Raw genomic sequence first — 18,036 nt, forward strand, 5'->3', positions numbered from 1 at the left:
CCTGGGTGAATGCACAAAAGGCCAGTCCACTGAGATGACCCCTGACGTGACATGGCACTCCCAGTGTAAATTGTCATACTATTAGCAGTAGTTTGTCTTCTTACCTGTGTCAACTGAGTGACGCTTTACACAATTTTTTTTCCAGAAGCTCTCAAAACTTAAGCTGTGTGGTGGGGGTCGTGTGTGCCTCTTCTTTTAAAGTATCTTTCAAGATCCTCAACCTCCTCAACCTCATAAAAAATTCAGGATACCATGAATGGGGTAACCATTGCAGGGCAAAGGATTCCAAAGGATAGCATTGGAGGGGGTCCAACTGTGAAAAAGATAGGGAACTTTAGGTAAGCTGGGAAGCACTATTTGTGCTTGAGGTTCCTTATACAGTGCTTTAATAAGTGCAATGAATTTGTCTGGACAGCTTCAATATGCTAGGAGGATAAATAATGATGACCATTGAAGCCAAATGAACACATTCTCCACATCCAGAGATACAACTACAGAAGGCATTACTGAGCTAGCCACCCACGGGACCCACCAGATTAGATCTGATACCTGCAATATATGAGACATCACTCAAAGAGTATAGGATTTCAAACATGGTATCTGCCAACAATCATGTAATATGTTTGCATCTGTAAAATGAAATTTACTGGATTTTTTCCTCTTGTGCAAACTCTAAATTTACGCACTTGTATTTCCTCACCTGATGCAATAGGTATTACAAACTATGAAACTCACTTTTGCTAAAAGAACACTGAATGCACAATAACCATTTAATCTCATTAACTTAGTGACAGTGCCTGGAGTTTGATGGCACAGTACCTCCTATCAGTGCTAAACCATTGACCCACCGCTGCTGGAGTTGTGGCTAAAGTAGAGATTTAAACTTGCCTGCAATGGCACTGTGATAGGCTGAACGCAGTCATCTGACACTCTATGCTAATCATGGCTGCCCATTGCTGCTAAAGTGCATACTTCCTCAATAGCCCAAGTAGCACAGAAGGGATGGGTTGCTGGAAACTCTTGCATGCATCAAACATTAAAAATGGTTTAGAAACTGGGAGAGATTCTTAAGGAATTCTAGGTCATATAGATTGTGCAAAGTCTGGCATCCATTTAATATTTTTGGATAAGCTTTTCGAATTATCACAATCCTATAGACTTACTGAATGGTGACCTCTGTAGATATTTCACTTGAAAAGTTTTTTTTTTACTAACAGATTATGATACTTTAAAAAGCTTCTCCTAATATTCTAAATTGAGGTCTTTGTTCGTTGAAGGATCATAATGAAAGGAAAAATAATTACAGAAAATTGTTTCCAGTTAAACATGCAAAACAAAGATCCTGTTTTTCAGGAACTGTGCAATAATATGTAAATATATTTATAATGATAATGTAATTCCTCTGGATCACCTTATTATTATGAATTTATTTGCAGAGTATTGCACAAGATATCATATTTTACATTCCGTATCTTATGTTGCGTGTATCAGGAAAGTAAAGGCAAAGCACTTTAAGTCATTGTTCTCGTATTTGTGTACAGTGTAGGCTTTGCCATACCTGTCTCAAATAGTCATGAATCACAAAGTCTTATTTTACGCTCTATATACTTATTTTCATTGGAAATGCGTTCAATCCTGCAGTATCCAAGAACATGCTGTAGCTTATATGAATGGGGACATGATTATAGGAGCCATCTTTCCAATTCATGAAGGAATTTCCAATTTATTAAACCGTTCAAATGCAGATGATTTCAATTGTACTGGGTAAGTACTGTTACACCTTTTATATCTATCTTATGACTTTTTTGAATGCAGTCATAATCTGTAATATTGAATATAACTTGTTCGACTCATTTTAAGCTTGAAGGGACTTATCTGACAAATAAATAGTAAGTAAGCATTATGTATAAATGCCCTGTTGTATTTTCCTAATCTTTAATACTTTGCATTACTCCCTCTTTTTGAAAAAAAAATTGCCCTTCTCGAAGAATAAAATAAAAAAGTTGATGATATTTATATCAATAATAATATTTTACATAATTCTGCATATGACACATAGGCTTTATCCTCTATATACCAACATTTTGAGTGGATGAACCAACTGCAATTTTGGATCAAGAAGGAATTTTTTCCTAGTTTGTTTCAGACTAGGTTTTTTGCCTTCTTTTGGATCAACAGCAAAAACATATGTGAGGAAGGCTGAACTTGATGGACCCAAGTCTCTCCTAACTATGTAACTATCTAACTACATTTAAAACATATAATTGTCAATTCAATTGAACATAGTTTGAACATGCATACTACAGTAGACAAGGTATATAGAATATAAGCACATGAGGATGCACAATTACAGAATGAGCAGCATGGGACCAAAGCCTTTTATTTAATGGACTTTTATATTTGTTAAGGACATTGTTTTTACTCTGGATTCCATTTTAAAATTATATATATATATATATATATATATATATATATATATATATATATAGGAAGGCCTACATCAATTGGTTACTTCCGGTTCTGGGTTTCCCCAGGAAAGTCTCCCTCGTGGTTTCCAAGCCCTGTCACAAGCCAGGACACTTACCACACATCCAGCGGGGCCTCAATCCACAAAACGCCATCGCCAGTCTTCAACCGCTCGGACACGATCACACACAATACTGCTATGTTCCTGGGACTACTCCTGATACAGGACTCTTTAGAGGCCCTGTAATTGTAATCAGTCCACTTGAAATCCTTTAACTTTGATCAATTGGAGGGAAGTCTGGTGCAGAGCCACTGACCCATGCGCAGGGCCAGCCTTAGGCCTTTGGGCGCCCTGTGCAAGAAATCTTCACCCTGTCACACCCATATGCAAGAAATCTTCACCCTGTCATAGGGTCACTTGGCAGATATGGATTGACAAATCCCTGACAAACAGCTACCACATGCAAGGAAGGCAGCAGGGGCGCAAATGACCCACTCCCGACGCGGGAAGGTAGTGACGACAAATAACAATACAGGACTATTTAGAGGCCCTGTAATTGTAATCAGTCCACTTGAAATCCTTTAACTTTGATCAATTGGAGGGAAGTCTGGTGCAGAGCCACTGACCCATGCGCAGGGCCAGCCTTAGGCCTTTGGGCGCCCTGTGCAAGAAATCTTCACCCTGTCACACCCATGTGCAAGAAATCTTCACCCTGTCATAGGGTCACTTGGCAGATATGGATTGACAAATCCCTGACAAACAGCTACCACATGCAAGGAAGGCAGCAGGGGCGCAAATGATCCACTCCCGACGCGGGAAGGTAGTGACGACAAATAACAATACAGGACTCTTTAGAGGCCCTGTAATTGTAATCAGTCCACTTGAAATCCTTTAACTTTGATCAATTGGAGGGAAGTCTGATGCAGAGCCACTGACCCATGCGCAGGGCCAGCCTTAGAAATTTCTTGCAGGGCCAGCAAGAAATCTTCACCCTGTCACACCCATGTGCAAGAAATCTTCACCCTGTCACACACACACACACAGGCAGACAGCCATACACACGCACACACACAGCTGCGACTGACTAGGTTTGTCACCTCCTCAAAAGGACGCATGAGCCTACAGGCATTGCGCATGAGCGTCCAGTAACGTGGCAAAAAAATTCCCAGCTCCCCAGAGGCTGTCCTAGCACCCCGGTCATACAAATATTCATTATCATTAACAGCTTTTTCTTGTTGGAGCAGGCGGTCGAACATTAGGAGTGTTGAATTCCAACGTGTAGGGCTGTCGCAAATCAAGCGCCTCACTGGCATGTTGTTTCGCCGCTGGATATCGGCAAAGTGAGCCATGGCCGTGTAGGAACGCCTGAAATGGCCACACACCTTCCTGGCCTGCTTCAGGACGTCCTGTAAGCCTGTGTACTTATGCACAAAGCGTTGTATGATCAGATTACACACATGTGCCATGCACGGCACATGTGTCAACTTGCCCAACTTCAATGCCGCTATCAAATTTTTTCCGTTGTCACACACCACTTTGCCGATATCCAGTTGCTGCGGAGTCAGCCACTTTTCCACCTGTGCGTTCAGGAGTGCTTGTCCGGTGTGACTCTCTGCTTTCAAGCAAGTCAAACCCAAGACGGCGTGACACTGCCGTATCCGGGATGTGGAATAGTACCTGGGGAGCTGGGGGGGTGCCGTTGATGTGGAGCAAGAAGCAGCGGCACAAGAGGACTCAGCCAAGGAGGTTATGGAAGAGGATGGAGTAGGAGGAGTAGAGGAGGTGGCAGCAGGACTGCCTGCAATTCGTGGCGGTGTCACCAACTCCTCTGCAATGCCACGCATTCCTTGCTTGTCAGCCGTCAGCAGGTTTACCCAATGCGCAGTGTAGGTGATATACCTGCCCTGACCATGCTTTTCAGACCAGGTATCAGTGGTCAGATGGACCCTTGCCCCAACACTGTGTGCCAGACATGCCATGACTTCCTTTTGCACAATCGAGTACAAGTTGGGGATTGCCTTTTGTGAAAAGAAATTCCGGCCGGGTACCTTCCACTGCGGTGTCCCAATAGCTACAAATTTTTTGAACGCCTCAGACTCAACCAGATTGTATGGTAAAAGCTGGCGGGCTAATAGTTCGGACAAGCCAGCTGTCAGACGCTGGGCAAGGGGGTGACTTGGTGACATTGGCTTCTTACGCTCAAACATGTCCTTGACAGAAACACATGACTGTGGGCAGATGAGCGGGAACTGCTCAAGGCGGGAGACGGAGTGGCGGATGGTTGAGAGGGGGCAAGAAGGACAGCAGTGGTTGACATGGCTGAAGATGCTGGACCAGGAGGAGGATGGCGGCTTAGAGTAGGCGTGCTGCTTGTACTCATGTGTTGATCCCATAGGCGTTTGTGATGTGAGATCATGTGCCTACGCAAAGCAGTTGTACCTAGGTGGGTGTTGGACCTCCCACGACTCAGTTTCCTTTGGCACAGGTTGCAAATGGCATCGCTGTTGTCAGAGGCAGACACACAAAAAAAATGCCACACTGCTGAGCTCTGCAATGACGGCATTCTGGTGGTGGACACAGCATGCGTTGATTGGCGTGCTGTCGGGCTGACCCCGGGTGCCGATGCATGCTGTCTGACTGTGCCACTAGCTCCTTGCGACGACCCCCCCCTGCTTCCAACTGGTCTCCTCCTCCTCCTCTCTGTCTCCCCATCTGAACTTTCGCCCTGTTCTTCTTCTCTTCTAGCAGGCACCCACGTGACATCCATGGACGCATCGTCATCATCAACCGCTTCGCTTGTATCTGACAACTCAGAAAAGGAAGCAGCAGCGGGTACAACATCATCATCATCACACCGTACCTCCATGTGTTTAATGCTGCCTGCCTGAGACATATCCCTGTTATCTACATCCTCTAGCAATAATGGTTGCGCATCACTCATTTCCTCAAACGGGTGTGTGAATAACTCCTCTGACATACCAAGTAAAGCGGCTGTGGTGCTAGTTTTGGTGGTGGCGGCAGGCGGGTGAGTGCTATCTTGAGAGGTGCCTGAAGCTAAGCTGGAGGAGGATGGTGCGTCAAGGTTCTGAGCGGAGGCTGTACAAGATTGGGTGTCCTGTGTTAGCCAGTCAACTAAGTCCTCAGAACTTTTCAAGTTCAGGGTACGTGGCTTCCGAAAACTGGGCATTATTCTAGGGCAAAAGGGAATCACAGCACCACGACCACGACGGCCCCTGCGGGGTGGCCTGCCTCTGCCTGTCATTTTTTTTGGGATTAGTGGTACTATGCGTGCAAGCAACTGTGAGACCAGATATGATTGGCAATGTGCACTGGAACAGTTCTGCAGAGCACACGCTGAAGGAAGGACTGACAGAGCCGCTTGAAGACAAGTAACTGCTATTCAATCTATAACAGTGAAAAACTAATTTTGGTTTTAAAAGCACGCTATAGAGACACCAGATATGATTGGCAATGTGCACTGGAACAGTTCTGCAGAGCACACACTGTAGGCCTGAGACACCCGCTTGAAGACAAGTAACTGCTATTCAATCTATAACAGTGAAAAACAAATTTTGGTTGTAAAAGCACGCTATAGAGACACAAGATATGAGTGGCAACTGTCAAAGCACGCTGGCACAGGTCTGCAGAGCACACGCTGAAGTAGGCCTGAAACACAGACGCTTGCAGACAACTAACTGCTCTTCTATTACAGTGAAAAAAAAAATATTTCTTTTAAATCTAAAGCTTAACCAATTGTTAAAACAGATATGAGTGGTGGCACTGGGCAAATAGGCACAGTATCCAATGTGAACCTCACACAGAAGCTGGCAGGCAGGCAACTGCTCTTCTATTACAGTGGAAACAAAATTTTGGTTGTAAAAGCACGCTAAAGAGACACCAGATATGATTGGCAACTGTCAAAGCACGCTGGCACAGGTCTGCAGAGCACACGCTGAAGTAGGCCTGAAACACAGACGCTTGCAGACAACTAACTGCTCTTCTATTATAGTGAAAAAAAATTATTTATTTTAAATCTAAAGCTTAACCAATTGTTAAAACAGATATGAGTGGTGGCACTGGGCAAATAGGCACAGTATCCAATGTGAACCTCACACAGAAGCTGGCAGGCAGGCAACTGCTCTTCTATTACAGTGGAAACAAAATTTTGGTTGTAAAAGCACGCTATAGAGACACCAGATATGATTGGCAACTGTCAAAGCACGCTGGCACAGGTCTGCAGAGCACACGCTGAAGTAGGCCTGAAACACAGACGCTTGCAGACAACTAACTGCTCTTCTATTACAGTGAAAAAAAATTATTTATTTTAAATCTAAAGCTTAACCAATTGTTAAAACAGATATGAGTGGTGGCACTGGGCAAATAGGCACAGTATCCAATGTGAACCTCACACAGAAGCTGGCAGGCAGGCAACTGCTCTTCTATTACAGTGGAAACAAAATTTTGGTTGTAAAAGCACGCTATAGAGACACAAGATATGAGTGGCAACTGTCAAAGCACGCTGGCACAGGTCTGCAGAGCACACGCTGAAGTAGGCCTGAAACACAGACGCTTGCAGACAACTAACTGCTCTTCTATTACAGTGAAAAAAAAAATATTTCTTTTAAATGTAAAGCTTAACCAATTGTTAAAACAGATATGAGTGGTGGCACTGGGCAAATAGGCACAGTATCCAATGTGAACCTCACACAGAAGCTGGCAGGCAGGCAACTGCTCTTCTATTACAGTGGAAACAAAATTTTGGTTGTAAAAGCACGCTATAGAGACACCAGATATGATTGGCAACTGTCAAAGCACGCTGGCACAGGTCTGCAGAGCACACGCTGAAGTAGGCCTGAAACACAGACGCTTGCAGACAACTAACTGCTCTTCTATTACAGTGAAAAAAAATTATTTATTTTAAATCTAAAGCTTAACCAATTGTTAAAACAGATATGAGTGGTGGCACTGGGCAAATAAGCACAGTATCCAATGTGAACCTCACACAGAAGCTGGCAGGCAGGCAACTGCTCTTCTATTACAGTGGAAACAAAATTTTGGTTGTAAAAGCACGCTATAGAGACACAAGATATGATTGGCAACTGTCAAAGCACGCTGGCACAGGTCTGCAGAGCACACGCTGAAGTAGGCCTGAAACACAGACGCTTGCAGACAACTAACTGCTCTTCTATTACAGTGAAAAAAAATTATTTCTTTTAAATCTAAAGCTTAACCAATTGTTAAAACAGATATGAGTGGTGGCACTGGGCAAATAGGCACAGTATCCAATGTGAACCTCACACAGAAGCTGGCAGGCAGGCAACTGCTCTTCTATTCCAGTGGAAACAAAATTTTGGTTGTAAAAGCACGCTATAGAGACACAAGATATGATTGGCAACTGTCAAAGCACGCTGGCACAGGTCTGCAGAGCACACGCTGAAGTAGGCCTGAAACACAGACGCTTGCAGACAACTAACTGCTCTTCTATTACAGTGAAAAAAAATGATTTCTTTTAAATCTAAAGCTTAACCAATTGTTAAAACAGATATGAGTGGTGGCACTGGGCAAATAGGCACAGTATCCAATGTGAACCTCACACAGAAGCTGGCAGGCAGGCAACTGCTCTTCTATTACAGTGGAAACAAAATTTTGGTTGTAAAAGCACGCTATAGAGACACAAGATATGAGTGGCAACTGTCAAAGCACGCTGGCACAGGTCTGCAGAGCACACGCTGAAGTAGGCCTGAAACACAGACGCTTGCAGACAACTAACTGCTCTTCTATTACAGTGAAAAAAAATTATTTCTTTTAAATGTAAAGCTTAACCAATTGTTAAAACAGATATGAGTGGTGGCACTGGGCAAATAGGCACAGTATCCAATGTGAACCTCACACAGAAGCTGGCAGGCAGGCAACTGCTCTTCTATTACAGTGGAAACAAAATTTTGGTTGTAAAAGCACGCTATAGAGACACAAGATATGAGTGGCAACTGTCAAAGCACGCTGGCACAGGTCTGCAGAGCACACGCTGAAGTAGGCCTGAAACACAGACGCTTGCAGACAACTAACTGCTCTTCTATTACAGTGAAAAAAAATTATTTCTTTTAAATGTAAAGCTTAACCAATTGTTAAAACAGATATGAGTGGTGGCACTGGGCAAATAGGCACAGTATCCAATGTGAACCTCACACAGAAGCTGGCAGGCAGGCAACTGCTCTTCTATTACAGTGGAAACAAAATTTTGGTTGTAAAAGCACGCTATAGAGACACCAGATATGAGTGGCAACTGTCAAAGCACACTGGCACAGGTCTGCAGAGCACACGCTGAATTAGGCCTGAAACACAGACGCTTGCAGACAACAAACTGCTCTTCTATTACAGTGAAAAAAAAATTATTTCTTTTAAATGTAAAGCTTAACCTATTGTTAAAACAGATATGAGTGGTGGCACTGGGCAAATAGGCACAGTATCCAATGTGAACCTCACACAGAAGCTGGCAGGCAGGCAACTGCTCTTCTATTACAGTGAAAAAAAAATATTTCTTTTAAATGTAAAGCTTAACCTATTGTTAAAACAGATATGAGTGGTGGCACTGGGCAAATAGGCACAGTATCCAATGTGAACCTCACACAGAAGCTGGCAGGCAGGCAACTGCTCTTCTATTACAGTGAAAAAAAAATATTTATTTTAAATGTAAAGCTTAACCTATTGTTAAAACAGATATGAGTGGTGGCACTGGGCAAATAGGCACAGTATCCAATGTGAACCTCACACAGAAGCTGGCAGGCAGGCAACTGCTCTTCTATTACAGTGAAAAAAAATTATTTCTTTTAAATGTAAAGCTTAACCTATTGTTAAAACAGATATGCGTGGTGGCACTGGGCAAATAGGCACAGTATCCAATGTGAACCTCACACAGAAGCTGGCAGGCAGGCAACTGCTCTTCTATTACAGTGAAAAAAAATATTTATTTTAAATGTAAAGCTTAACCTATTGTTAAAACAGATATGAGTGGTGGCACTGGGCAAATAGGCACGGTATCCAATGTGAACCTCACACAGAAGCTGGCAGGCAGGCAACTGCTCTTCTATTACAGTGAAAAAAAATATATTTATTTTAAATGTAAAGCTTAACCTATTGTTAAAACAGATATGAGTGGTGGCACTGGGCAAATAGGCACAGTATCCAATGTGAACCTCACACAGAAGCTGGCAGGCAGGCAACTGCTCTTCTATTACAGTGGAAACAAAATTTTGGTTGTAAAAGCACGCTATAGAGACACCAGATATGATTGGCAACTGTCAAAGCACGCTGGCACAGGTCTGCAGAGCACACGCTGAAGTAGGCCTGAAACACAGACGCTTGCAGACAACTAACTGCTCTTCTATTACAGTGAAAAAAAATGATTTCTTTTAAATCTAAAGCTTAACCAATTGTTAAAACAGATATGAGTGGTGGCACTGGGCAAATAGGCACAGTATCCAATGTGAACCTCACACAGAAGCTGGCAGGCAGGCAACTGCTCTTCTATTACAGTGGAAACAAAATTTTGGTTGTAAAAGCACGCTATAGAGACACAAGATATGAGTGGCAACTGTCAAAGCACGCTGGCACAGGTCTGCAGAGCACACGCTGAAGTAGGCCTGAAACACAGACGCTTGCAGACAACTAACTGCTCTTCTATTACAGTGAAAAAAAAATATTTCTTTTAAATATAAAAGCTTAACCTATTGTTAAAACAGATATGAGTGGTGGCACTGGGCAAATAGGCACAGTATCCAATGTGAACCTCACACAGAAGCTGGCAGGCAGGCAACTGCTCTTCTATTACAGTGAAAAAAATTATTTATTTTAAATGTAAAGCTTAACCTATTGTTAAAACAGATATGAGTGGTGGCACTGGGCAAATAGGCACAGTATCCAATGTGAACCTCACACAGAAGCTGGCAGGCAGGCAACTGCTCTTCTATTACAGTGAAAAAAAATATTTATTTTAAATGTAAAGCTTAACCTATTGTTAAACAGATATGAGTGGTGGCACTGGGCAAATAGGCACAGTATCCAATGTGAACCTCACACAGAAGCTGGCAGGCAGGCAACTGCTCTTCTATTACAGTGAAAAAAAAATATTTATTTTAAATGTAAAGCTTAACCTATTGTTAAAACAGATATGAGTGGTGGCACTGGGCAAATAGGCACAGTATCCAATGTGAACCTCACACAGAAGCTGGCAGGCAGGCGACTGCTCTTCTATTACAGTGAAAAAAAAATATTTATTTTAAATGTAAAGCTTAACCTATTGTTAAAACAGATATGAGTGGTGGCACTGGGCAAATAGGCACAGTATCCAATGTGAACCTCACACAGAAGCTGGCAGGCAGGCACCTGCAATTACATTACACAGGAAAAAAAAAATAAAAAGCAGCCTGATGTTATAGCCCTAAAAAGGGCTTTTTGGGGTGCTGTCCTTACAGCAGAGATCAGATGAGTCCTTCAGGATTGTAGTGGACCTAGCCTAGCTATCAATTTCCCTATGTAATCAGCAGCAGCTAAACTTTCCCTCCTCTCACTAAGCATGCATCTTCCGAATGAATCGAAAATGGATGCTGGGAGGGAGGTTGGAGGGTGTGGAAGGGAGGAAGTGCTGCTGATTGGCTGTAATGTGTCTGCTGACCGAGAGGCACAGGGTCAAAGTTTGCCCAATGATGACGAATAGGGGGCGGATCGAACTGCGCATGTGTCCGCCCGCCGCGGCGAACGCGAACACGCTAATTTCGCCGGGAACTGTTCGCCGGCGGACAGTTCGGTACATCACTACTAGTGACTAAATTGAACAGCAAAACAATCCAAAAGGTTGCAATTTATGTGACCCAACACAGGGCTCCAAAAAGAAAACGTATTCCCATCTAATATATGTGTTCTCTTAATGAACATCAATATCACATGTAAAACAAATTGTATGCGTACAGCATATTAATAGCAACAATATTATTATTATTATGATATTTATAGAGCGCCGTCAAATTCTGCAGCGCTTTACAATTGGTGGACGAACAGACATGTAGTTGTAACCAGACAAGTTGGACACACAGGAACAGAGGGGTTGAGGGCCCTGCTCAATGAGCTTACATGCTAGAGGGAGTGGGGTAAAATGACACAAAAAGGTAAGGATAGTATTAGACTAGTGACAGTTGCAGAAGAGGAATCAGTTGGGAGCTATAAACAGTTTAATTCATACGCTTTTATGAAGAAGTGGGTTTTTAACGATTTTTTGAAGGAGTGGAGACTGGGTGAGCATCTAACGGAGAAGGGAAGCGAGTTCCACAGGAACGGTGCAGCCCTCGAGAAATCTTGAAGGCGAGCATCAGAGGTGGGAGTACGGACAGAAGATAGACGTAAGTCTTCAGCAGATCATAAGGGCCTTGACGGGACATACTTGTGTATAAGGGAGGATAGATAGGCGGCAGCAGCATTGTGTAGAGATTTGAAAGCAAGAACCAGAATTTTAAATTGAGCTCTATATTTGATAGGAAGCCAATGTAGGGACTGACAGAAGGGTGAGGCATGGGAGGTGCGGGCGGACAGGAAGATGAGCCTCGCTGCCGCATTCATTATGGACTGTAACGGCGCAAGTTGGGAGCACGTAAGACCACTGAGAAGCGGATTACAGTAGTCAGGGCGAGAAAGGACAGTGGAATGGACCAACACCTTAGTCGCATCTGGCATTAAGTAGGGGCGGATGCGCGCAATGTTTTTGAGATGGGAATGACAGGATTTGGCGATAGATTGACCATGAGGCTTGAAGGAGAGGTCGGAGTCAAAGAGAACACCTAGGCAGCGAGCCTGCGTGGTGGAGCTGATGGTAGCAACGTTGACTTGGAGGGAGACAGACACAGGAGTAACAACACTTGAGGGAGGAAAGACCAGAATTTCAGTTTTGGTCAAGTTTAGTTTAACCCCTTAAGGACGCAAGACGGTTCAGGACCGTCATCGGCATTTTTCCCTTGCCGACCGACGACGGTCCTGAACCGTCCTAAATTTAAAATGTACTTACCCGATCGCCGTCGTTCCCCCGGCGGCGATCGGCGTTGCTCCCGTTGTGGGGAGACTGCCTGCAGCCCAGACAGTCTCCCCATGGCGGATTAGGACCCCTGGGGCCATGTGATCGCCCAACAGGGCGACCACATGGTCACAATAGGTGTCCTAGTCTCTGCCTGCAGGGGGACTGTCTGTGCTGACAGGCAGTCTCCCTGCAACTGTAAAATCATAAAAAAATTTAAAGTGAAAGGTAATAAAAAAAATATATTATTATATATGTGTATATATATATGATATATAGACATATATTATACCTATATAATATATGTCTATATATCATATATATAATGTCATGCTAAGTGTATTTTTATATTAATATGTACATATATTAATATAAAAATACACTTATAATTAATTTACACACGTATATATATAATATATATAATAACTATATATATATTGTATATATATATTATTATAAAATACGAATAATAAATAATTTAAATTAAATTAAAAAAATTAAAAATTATAATAAAAATTAAAAAAAATTATATATCTATACGAAATGTTATTCTAACTGTATTTTGATATTAATATATATATATTTATATCAAAATACACTTAGAATGAAATTGTATATATATCTATGTATATATAAATAAATAAAAAGAATACGAACTATTCATATGTCCATATACAAAATGACATAAATAATTATATAAATATACACGTAGACTTCAAATATATAAATATGCATATATATTTAAATTCTACGTGCGTATTTATGTAATATTTTTACATAATTAAGTTATTTTATTGATTGCAATTTAAGGGACCTGCCTGCCAACCCAGGCCAAAAGTCTAGAGAATTTAATTTGCTAGCACTGTATTTTACCCTGTAACGTTCTACGACACCCTAAAACCTGTACATGGGGGGTACTGTTTTACTCGGGAGACTTTGCTGAACACAAATATTAGTGATTCAAAACAGTAAAACATATCACAGCGATGATATTGTCAGTGAAAGTGACTTTTTTTGCATTTTTCACACATAAACAGCACGTTTACTGATGATATAATTGTTGTGATACATTTTCCAGTTTTGAAACACTAATATTTGTGTTCAGCAAAGTCTCCTGAGTATAACAGTACCCCCCATGTACAGGTTTTATAGCGTTTTTGAAAGTTACAGGGTCAAATATATGGGTCAAATATTTTTACATTGAAAATGGCCAGGTTGGTTACGTTGCCTTTGAGAGCGTATGGTAGCCCAGGAATGAGAATTACCCCCATGATGGCATACCATTTGCGAAAGAAGACAACCCAAGGTATTGCAAATGGGGTATGACCAGTCTTTTTTAGTAACCACTTGGTCACAAACACTGGCCAAAATTAGCGTTCAATTTAGTTTTTTACTTTTTTCACACACAAACAAATATGAACGCTAACTTTGGCCAGTGTTTGCGACTAAGTGGCTACTAAAAAAGTCTGGACATACCCCATATTGAATACCCTGGGTTGTCTACTTTAAAAAAAATATGTACATGTGGGGTGTTATTCAGCGATTTATGACAGATAATAGTGTTACAATGTCACTATTGATACATTTTAAAAATATATGTTTTGAAACCGCAATATCCTACTTGTACTTATAGCCCTATAACATGCAAAAAAATAGCAAAAAGCATGTAAACACTGGGTATTTTTAAACTCAGGACAAAATTTTGAATCTATTTGGCAGTTTTTTTCATTCACTTTTGTAGATGAATAAAAGATTTTTCACATAAAAGTCAAAAAACATGTATTTTTTTCAATTTTTCATCATATTTTTTCATTTTTTAAAAATTAAATTACATGAGATTATATAAATAATGGTATGTAAAGAAAGCCCCTTTTGTCCTGAAAAAAACAATATATAATTTGTATATGAACAGTAAATGAGAGAGCGGAAAATTACAGCTAAACACAAACACCACAAAAGTGTAAAAAGATGCCTGGTCGCAAATGTACAACATCGCAAAAAAAGTCCAGTCCTTAAGGGGTTAAGGAAGTGGGCAGCCATCCAGTTAGAAACAGCAGAGAGGCAGTCAGAGACACTAGTCAAGAGGGACGGGGAGAGATCAGGAGAGGACAGGTAGATTTGCGTGTCATCTGCATAGAAATGATATTGGAAGCCAAAGGAGCTAATGAGTTTACCAAGGGAGGCAGTATAGATGGAGAACAGTAGGGGACCAAGGACTGAACCTTGGGGGACACCAACAGAGAGGAGTTGGGGAGAAGAAGCAGAGCCAGAGAAAGAAACACTGAAAGCACTGGGAGAGGTAGGAGGAGCACCAGGAGAGAGCAATATCTTGTCGACAGATATTGCGGAGGATGAGAAGAAGCTGTTGATGATCAACAGTGTCAAAAGCCGCAGACAGGTCAAGGAGAATTAGGATAGAGTAGTGACCACGAGATTTTTCAGTGAGTAGATCATTGGATAATTTGGTCAGTGCTGTTTCCACAGAGTGCTTAGCGTGGAAACCAGACTGAAGCGGGTCTAGCAGAGAGTTGGACTCGAGAAAGTCTGTCAATCTAACATACACAATTCTTTCAAGGATCTTGGACGATAGTTGAATGGGGAGTTAGGGTCAAGATTGGGCTTCTTTAGAATTGGGGTTACAGTTGCATGTTTGAAGGGCGATGGAAATATACCAGAGGAGAGAGAGAGATTGAGAATTTTAGTGAGAGGTGGAGAAAGAGAAGAAGACAGAGTACGGATGAGATGCAAGGGAATTGGATCTAGGGAGCAGATGGTGGGGCGGGAGGCAGGGCCGGTGCAAGGATTTTTGGGTACATAGGCGAAGATGAATTTTTCCGCCCCCCCCCCCTCTAAAATTAACATCTTCACCTATGTGCCTCCTAACCAGCCCCTCCCTCTTCCCCGTCCCTTAGTGTTCCTCTCCCCTCCCCCCTCTTTTCCCTGTCCCTTGGTTTTTCTCTCCCCTCCCCTCTCTGTCCCTTGGTGCACCCCCCACTCTCTTAGCAGTCACACTCCCCTTCCTGGTGTGCCTCCTACCTGTCTTGTAGCGTTGCGGAGCAGACCCTCTACAGGAGCTTCAGTTTTCTGTACCTGGCTGGACTGACAGGAAGTGCTCTCTCAGTGAGCACCTCCTCTCAGTCTGGCCGGGTACAGGAAAGAGAAGCTCCTGTACTGCGCTCCGCTCCGCCACGCTACACTCAGTGGTGTATACACACTAACAGCCACACACACTCAATTTAAAACACACAGACGTCACTGACAGACACAGACTCACTGATCTGACACACACTCATTCATTCATTGACAGACACACACTCAATCACAAACATACTCTCACTGATTTGACAGACACTCACAAACACACACACACAGACACACACATTCATACAATCATTCACAGACACACACAGACACATTCACATACACAGACACACACAATCACAGACAAACACATACACAGACACACACTCACAAACACATACACAGACACACACTCACTCACACATACACACACTCACAGACAAACACATACAGACACACACTCACAGAAAAACATACACACTCACAGAAAAACATACACACACAAAGACAAACACATACACACACTGACAGACACATACACACACACTCACAGACACATACACACACACACTCACAGACAAACACACACTTACACATACACTTTCAGACACACACTCACAGACAAACACATACACAGACACACACATTTAGACAAACACACACTCACACATACACTTTCAGACACACACACTCACAGACACACACAAACTCACACATACACTTTCAGACACACACTCACAGACAAACACATACACAGACACACACACATTTAGACAAACACACACTCACACATACACTTTCAGACACAGACACACACACTCACACATACACTTTCAGACACACACACTCACACATACACTTTCAGACACACACTAATAAATATTAATATCCACCCAGCCTCCCTACCTGGAGAGCTGGTGTGGATGTGTCCCAGTGGGGCTTCCGTGCGGCTGGCGGCAGCGTGCGGCTGGCGGCAGCGTTCTAATGAGAGGCTGCGAGGGAGCTCTAACCTGTCTGTTCTGCTCCCTCGCGGGCTGTCTGCTGATGCCGGGAGCCGGAATATGACGTCATATTCCGGCTCCCGCAGCATCAGCACACGGCGCGCGAGGGAGCAGAGCAGACAGGTTAGAGCTCCCTCGCAGCCTCTCATTAGAACGCTGCCGCCCGCCGGGGGTGCAGAAGGTGACCTGGCAGGAGGGAGCGCTTCCCTCCTGCCGGTCACTGAAATCTGGCGCCCCCAGAGCCGGTGCGCCCTAAGGCGGCCGCCTGTGCCGCCTTATGGACGCGCCGGCCATGGCGGGAGGACTGGAGCAGAGCAGAAACCTCTTCCAATGTAGCGGGTGGGAATGAACATAGAACAGCAGAGGGAGTGAAGTTAGGGGAAGTATTGTAAGGGGAAGAAGAAAGATGAGAGATCTCTTCTCTGATTCTAGAGAACTTGTCAGTGAAGTGAGTTGCAAAGTCTGAGGCGGTCAAGTTAGTAGGTGGAGGAGGAACAGCAGGGCAAAGAAGAGAGTTAAATATATGAAATGTAGCTGAAAATAAAATGAACTGCAGTAAGTAAACCGTGGTAATCATAATATAAGTTTGTACTTGTAAGAAGTTATGCCCGTTAGAGAGACCAAGTCAGTCAATGCCTGAAGGCCTCTGTGTGCTGTGGTACGGGCATTGTTGTAGGGCGCTCCCCATGGTGTTTCTGGATTCTACTCCTCCAGCTTGAGGTCTCATTGGGAACTTCTGCACTATGTCCACTGACCCTGTTTTTTAGGACAGCATCCCGAGTGTGATCCTGTAAAAGAGAAATCTCCTGGGTTTGTAAGTGGTGCCCATTGTAATACCCCCTCTGAGTTTCCAACCCAGAATGCAAGGAGCAGTCCGTAGCTTTCTCAGGGGACTTTTACACATCATCAAGGTTGGCTTGTAAAGTGGATCTAATTCCAGAATTGTACACAAATGCGATCAAAGGCTGAGCAGAAGGCCTCCCTCCATCCCTGTAGTGATCCCGTCACTGACTCCTGTCACCATGTCCGACAGCTGGATCACAGCTAATCTTAAAGGGTCAGAGCTCTGTCGATGCAAGTCACACAAGGCACTTGGTAGGTAACTTCTTGACACCATAAGTAGGTAACTTCTTGACACCATGAGAACATGGCCGAAATTGATTTGGTAGTGTTATGTACACGTTTTCGTAGCTCTAGGCGAGTTATAGGAGGGGCTTGCCAGTCATGCATTTGCCCAGTATGGACTTGAAGCCCTGCCCTCTCGTGATAATTATTTTTAATAAATATGAAAAACTAATAAAAATCAGACATTGTTTTTAATGAATATTAAGTTGATATGAAAAAATTGATCCATAATTTCAAATATTTTAAATCTTGATGACATAACATGCAATATGCATTTTAACTTCTATGCTCTAGTAAATATTTCC

At 42.9% G+C, this 18,036-nt stretch overlaps 1 protein-coding gene across 1 annotated transcript in view; it reads left to right on the forward strand.

Moving 5' to 3' along the window:
• Positions 1 to 252: 252 nt before the first annotated feature.
• LOC134586307 (G-protein coupled receptor family C group 6 member A-like) overlaps positions 253 to 18,036 on the forward strand; it is a 54,277-nt gene continuing 36,493 nt past the window's right edge. The window contains exons 1-2 of the mRNA XM_063441787.1: positions 253 to 338; positions 1,642 to 1,764. Coding sequence (XP_063297857.1) covers positions 253 to 338; positions 1,642 to 1,764 — 209 coding nt within the window. The remainder of the gene's footprint in view (positions 339 to 1,641; positions 1,765 to 18,036) is intronic.

The sequence above is a fragment of the Pelobates fuscus genome, chromosome 2 (assembly GCF_036172605.1).
Source record: "Pelobates fuscus isolate aPelFus1 chromosome 2, aPelFus1.pri, whole genome shotgun sequence".
In the NCBI taxonomy this organism is placed as follows: Eukaryota; Metazoa; Chordata; class Amphibia; order Anura; family Pelobatidae; genus Pelobates; species Pelobates fuscus.